Genomic DNA, 6,695 nt, shown 5'->3' on the forward strand with positions numbered 1-6,695 from the left:
CTCCTTCCTTCCTGGTCCTTACCATTGCACCTGGGGGACTGCCGCTGCTCCCCTAGAGACCACGACAGAGCACCCTCGGCCAGGAACCCAGTACCCCCCAAGCTGTTGTTTTTAATTGTTTCCACTAATGAGTATATCCAAACATTACCATGCACCCTGGACATATGCCCTGTATAACTGCCTGTCAACCATATATCACCTGTCAATAACATCCTATACCAGTATTCCTCCACTGCCATTGTTGAACCACTCTGTGATCCAAAACTTCCTGAAAAGTGAAGTCCAATATAACATCAGGATCCCTTACTAGTAAAATGGAATATAGAGATGGGTTTAAAGGTTAGATACAGAATACGTATTGATTTGGAAAAATTCTACATCCTATCTTTTTCTTTTCTTTTTTCCTAATTATTGAGCTTCTCTTCACAAGAGCCTTAGATCACAGTAATTCATATATACAATATACAGTACTCCCACACATCCACAATAAAACCTTTTCCCTTCCACAGCGATATTCTTATAACTTATTCATATCATATTTACTTAAACTGATGAACAGACTCTGAGACAATAGCTTTCAAACAAGGTGACATCTGTGCTTACATTGTGGTCCATACTTTAGGATATACAGTTTTCTAAATTTTTAGTTATCCTATGTTTTACATTATGGTTTACATTATTAGTCTGTCGTCCCCTATGTGTTTTTGGTGTAATATTACATGTTTTATATCCATGTTTTATATCCATCCTTGTGTACTCTCATGAAACTCCTCTCTTACCCCCACATTTACCTTGGTTCCATCCATACAACATCCATTTTCCCCTTCCCTTGGGGCCCACAGCAAGAAGTTTAATCTTTAACACCTTTTTTTTTGTCTTTATTTTTTAATGTTACATTAAAAAATTATGAGGCCCCCATATACCCCCACCCTCCTCACCCCACTCCTCCACCCATAACAACAATCTCCTCCATCATCATGAGACACTCACTGCACCCGGAGAATACATCTCTGAGCACTGCTGCACCTCACGGTCAATGGGCCACACCATAGCCCACACTCTCCCACAGTTCACCCAGTGGGCCATGGGAGGACATACAATGTCTGTTAACTGTCCCTGCAGCACCACCCAGGGCAACTCCAACCCCCGAAAATGCCCCCACATCACATCTTTTCCACTACCCAGGTTTAGTTTTCTTTTTCATTCATTCAATTTTTTATGTTTAATTTCCTGCATTCCAGATTCAGCATGTTTGTTTGTCTCCTTTTTCTAATTTACAATGTGCTGAGATACTGAAACCTGAGTCAAGGAAAGACAAATACCTAATCTGAGAAGGCAATGTGAAACTGGATGGGGGCGTCTGGCCTTGGTCCCTTCTGCTCTCTGCATGATTGAGAATGACAAGAAGGTATGGATGGGTCTCAGAGGAGAACTGATGCAGAATGGTACTCAAGGGCCCCATATTTGCACCCTGGGCTCTGGCACATCTCTGACACAAAGTAAGTAGATAGAAGTTATAAGTTGCAACCAAGTAGTTTCTGAGGAAGACTTACTCTGTGGCAGGGGTCCTAAGCCCTATGTCATAGGTGCAATTGTTAACTCATATCTCTTTCACTCAGTCATTTTATTCATGCCAGACTTTGGGAACCAGAGAGATCAGGGCTAGCAGACCATCTAGAGACAAGCCATGGGGATTCGATTTTGTGTAAGCAACATGGCCAGATCTACCAGGAGGCTAATAGGTGGATGGGAATCCTGATGGACTTTATAGGTCTTGGGAAAAGAGGGGATTCCAAGCCAGTGGCTGCCTTTGTGTGGAGCCATGGGGAGGAACAGCAGTCTTAACTGAGCCATGAGCTTCCCATTCAATTCTGATTATAGGTCGATGGCTACCTAATTGTAATAGACATTGAGAATATTGAAGAAACAATAGAATGGCAGCTGGCATTAAAGGAGAAACAACAAAAAAAGGTATGTAGCATCTCCATGTAGCTAGAGAAACCCAGAACATTAATCCCTATGTCCTGAAGGTGTGGGATTGTTTCTAAACTAAGCCAGAGTCACCTCAGTATGGCTCATTCCCCACATCTCCTTAGCCTGGGCTATCCGGGTCTGAGTCCAACTGTGTCATGGAGTGATTGGGGAAATTGAAAGAAAACATCAACAAATGCATGGGCTGGGAGGTGAGAAGGTGGAGGCTCTGAGATAGAGTAGAATATGGGAAGGCTGCGAGTAAATTACAGGGTGAGGGTGCTGAAAACCCCAGAGCATCAATCTACATTGTTGTGGCAGGGAGAAGTCAGCCACTGGTGGTTTGGGACTGGAACTAGCCGAGATTAACTAGGCAAAAGTATAGGCCAAACCTCCCAAACCCAATGAGGACTGAAGGGGTGGAATATGACTAACAAAGTCCCTCACAGCAGCAACGCACCCTTGTACTTACTAGTGGTTTTTACCTCCATCCATGCACCTATAGCCAAGGCGAGGATGCTATCACACTGAGGGTAAGGTGATATTGTCCACCGTGGCAGAAATGAGTCACCACTCTGATCTCCTGGTTCCAAGTCCATACAGCTAATTCAGTCCTTGAACTGTCTGAAGAAGGGCAGACTCTTAAGTGAACTCACACCCTTCCTGGCACCTGGTAGTAGGCAATTCTCTGATTGGCCTCTTTTATCTCTGAATAGAAACGCTTAATGAAAGCAGCCACGCAGATCCAGGCCTGGTGGCGTGGTACCTTGGTGCGCCGGACGCTGCTGCACGCGGCCCTCAGAGCCTGGATCATTCAGTGCTGGTGGAGGCTGGTGCTGGCGAGGCAGCTGGAGAAGAAGAGGCAGGCAGCCCTGATTGCCTACGCAGAGAAAGAGAGGGCCGTGGTCAAGCTACAGTCTTTGGTCCGTATGTGGCGCATCCACTGGCGATACTGCCAGGTGCTCGATGCCATCTACGTCATTCGGTGCCACTGGAAACACAACACCTGCCCGACCTGTGCTTTCCTCCGGGGCCACTGTGTGGTCACAACCACTCACTTGCAGTTGCACATTGAGATGATCAACCCCTAAATGCTTTTGTCCTCTGTTCCCATTAAAGGTTTAACCTGGTCTGGTGTGTCTCGTGGGCTCCCCCATCTCCTACGAATCTTAGGATTTAGGCATTGCTATTTCCTCTATTCCCTAGAAAAGAACTTCAGTGAAGTTTGTCCCCTTTGCCCATAGATTCTGCACTGAATTGGCAATGGCTATTTAAAACAGAAACTGAGGCCTTGGTGTACCCTGATACATGGCAGAGCCAGAGTTCCAAGTTCCCAGTCCTGGCCCATTCTGTGTTCTTACCTGGGAGATGAGATGGGTGGGCTGCACCTCTCTGGGAATCACTCACACATGAGACTGGACTCTGAGGCTCTTCTCTGTTGGCCTGGGTCCACGGTCAGCTGGGATCTGAAATGCCTCAGTTTCCTCTTTGGTAAGCATCTGGAGTGAATGCCAATATTTGTCTGACTCTCCTGGGAGCAGCACAATGGAGCCACAGATAAAGGAGGGAAGACTGGCCTTGGTGGTGCATAAGACTGGGGGTGCTGATGGGCAGTTGATGGCCCTGGGCACTAGCAGAAAACAGAAGTTCAGGACACCTCAACTGTGTCTCCACAATTCCCTCACCAGAACCCCTCTCCCAAAGGGCTGTGTGACAAACAATACTCCCTCCAATATTAACCCCACTTCTTCTCTTGTCTCCATTGGTGATAAAAGTTTATCATTAGCCAAGAGGTCCCCATCACTCTCCTTACTTCCCACCTCTAATAAAACTTTTCTGCTGTCCTCAGCCACTCACTCGCGTGGTCAAACTAATGTAGTGCTATTCAATAGAAATTTCTGTGGTGTTGGAAATGTTATGTATCTGTGTTGTCCAATTTGGTGGCCAGTAGACACACATGGTTGTGGAGCACTAGCTATGTGGCTGCTGTGACTGAGGAATTTGGCAAGTGGTTACTCTATTGAACAGTGTAGCTCTAGACATCACAATTACCATTAATTCTACTATTGCCCAAATTGTTTTTTCTAGTATTCTATTCTCTGATTCCTTCCTTCTTTCTTTCCAGTTCACCTTTCTAATACTCCTAATCGAACATTTCTTCAAATGTGATAAAGTTTTCCAATCTAGTGCTTCTTCCTATTTTTGTTTTTTGTGGTTTTTTTTTTTTGCAGCTGTGACACCCTTACATCTTTCTTTACCCAGTTCTGATTCTATTGTTATAATCACTCCCCTGCAAAACTTGACTGCCCTTGGTTCTTTCTATTTGTAAACCTGTGTAGAATAAACCCAACCATCTTATAGTTTTGTGCCTGCAGAAGAATCAAGCATGACTGGAACAAAACCAACAACCATGATGCGTGGTTGCAGATTATATTCATGACTACAGATCTCAACTGGAAAATTTTCCTAGTAAATTTCTCTAGTATGTTTGCATTTCCATTTCTATCTCCTCTCCAATGTCCACCTCCATTTCTTCCCCCTTGCACTCAGATGATGATGCTACCACACACTTAAGAGAAGACTGGACTCCCATCTTCCTACCACCTCATTAACAAAAAAAAAATTTTTTAATTTATTTCTTTCCCCTTCTCCCCTCCCCCACCCCAGTTGTCTGTTCTCTGTGTCCATTTGCTGCGTGTTCCTTCTTTTTCTCCACTTCTGTTTTTATCAGCGGCATGGGAATCTGTATCTCTTTGTTTTTGTGTCATCTTACTGCATCAGCTTTCTGTATGCACGGTGCCATTCCTGGTCAGGCTGAACTTTTTTCACACTGAGCGGCTCTCCTTACGGGTGCACTCCTTGCACGTGGGGCTCCCCTACGTGGGGGACACCCCTACGCGGGGGGACACCCCTGTGTGGCACGGCACTCCTTGTGCACATCAGCACTACATGTGGGCCAGCTGCACACGGGTCAAGGAGGCCCGGGGTTTGAACCACGGACCTCCCATGTGGTAGACAGACGCCCTATCCACTGAGCCAAGTCCACTTCCTTACAATAATTTCTTAATATCATAGAATATGTATATGGGCCTAATAACTGTTCTCCTTCCTCGAGGTCCAGCAAACCCCACCCCCATCTAAGGACATCAGGTGATCTAGGGAAGTGCCTTCTGCCTTGCATGTGACACTGGAGGAATCTTGCATGAGGTCAAGAGGAACCAGAAGAATGAAGTATACATGAGTAGCATTGAAAGGGCTCAGAAAAGTAAACTGCCTTTGCAGCCCACATAAGAAGGCCAGAATCTTAATATGTTAAATCTGAGCAGGATTCTGCCTGATAAAACAGTAGATTTAAATATCATCAAAAGTCTCCTAACATAATATCCAACATGTCTAGGATACACTAGGAGGAAACCACTGATCATACCAAGAATGAGGAAGATCACAACTTTAATGAGAAAAGATGATCAGATGTAGCTGAATTGAATCAGATGTTGGAACTACCTGACTTAATGTTTAAAGCAGCCACAACAAAATTGCTTCAACAGTTTTTAAAAATTCCTGTGAAACAATTAGAAAAATAGAAACCTCACCAAAGAAATAGCAGCTGTAAAAAATAACCAAATCGGGAAGCGGACTTTGTCCAGTGGTTGGGGCGTCTGTCTACCACATGGGAGGTCCACGGTTCAAACCCCGGGCCTCCTTGACCTGTGCGGAGCTGGCCCATGCGCAGTACTGATGCACGCAAGGAGTGCCGTGCCACGGAGGGGTGTCCCCGGCGTAGGGGAGCCCCATGCACAAGGAGTGTGCCCCGTAAGGAGAGCCACCCAGAGCGAAAGAAAGTGCAACCTGCCCAAGAATAGCACCGCACACACGGAGAGCTGACACAACAAGATGACGCAAGAAAAAGAAACACAGATTCCTCTGCTGCTGACAACAACAGAAGCGGACAAAGAAGAACACGCAGCAAATAGACACACAGAACAGACAACTGGGGTGGGGGAACAGGAGAGAAATAAATAAATAAATATTTTTAAAAAATAAATAAATAACCAAATGGAAATTATAGAACTGAAAAAACCAATAGGTGAAATTTAAAACTCACTACATGGCTCAATAGTTGAATGGAGATGAAATAAGATAGAATAACAGAGACCAGATATAGCTCACTGATTGAGCACCTGCTTCCCATGTAGGAGGTCCTGGGTTCAATCCATGGCCATTTCTAAAATTAAAAAAAAGAATTATGCACCAGGATCAAGTGGGTTTTATCCTGGGTATACAAGGGTGGTTCAACATAAGAAAATCAAATAATGTAATAGACCACATTAACAAACTGAAGAGCAAAAAGCACAAGATCATCTTGATTGATGCAGAAAAGGCATTTGACAGAATCCAGCTTCTGTCCTTAATAAAAACACTTCAAAAATAGGAATTGAAAGAAACTTACTCAACATGATAAAAGGCACATATGAAAAACCCACAGCTTACATCATACTCAGTGGTGATAGACTGAACAGTTTCCAAGATCTAGAACAAGATAAGGATGCCCACTGTCACCACTGTTATTAAATATTGTATGAAATGATATGTCTATGAATTTGCTTATTATAATTAGATCATAACAGTGAAATCATACAATCTTGTCCTTTTGTGTCTGGCTTATTTCACCCAACAAAAGTCCTCAAGATTCTTCCATGTTGGTGCATGCCTCCAGACTCATT

General features: G+C 44.3%; 1 protein-coding gene across 1 annotated transcript; it reads left to right on the top strand.

Moving 5' to 3' along the window:
- Positions 1-1,647: 1,647 nt before the first annotated feature.
- Positions 1,648-6,389, top strand: IQCF2 (IQ motif containing F2). The gene is made up of 3 exons (XM_058288724.1): positions 1,648-1,705; positions 1,882-1,971; positions 2,688-6,389. The coding sequence occupies exons 1-3, from the start codon at positions 1,688-1,690 to the stop codon at positions 3,060-3,062; spliced, it is 483 nt and encodes a 160-aa protein (XP_058144707.1). The 5' UTR covers positions 1,648-1,687; the 3' UTR covers positions 3,063-6,389.
- Positions 6,390-6,695: the final 306 nt, after the last annotated feature.

Source organism: Dasypus novemcinctus, chromosome 26 (genome assembly GCF_030445035.2).
Source record: "Dasypus novemcinctus isolate mDasNov1 chromosome 26, mDasNov1.1.hap2, whole genome shotgun sequence".
Lineage (NCBI taxonomy): Eukaryota > Metazoa > Chordata > Mammalia > Cingulata > Dasypodidae > Dasypus > Dasypus novemcinctus.

Excerpts from the sequence above, each read along its gene's own strand:
- IQCF2 (XM_058288724.1), top strand. Across the intron at positions 1,972-2,687 it reads AGGAGAAACAACAAAAAAAG|AAACGCTTAATGAAAGCAGC; the intron begins GTATGTAGCATC and ends ATCTCTGAATAG.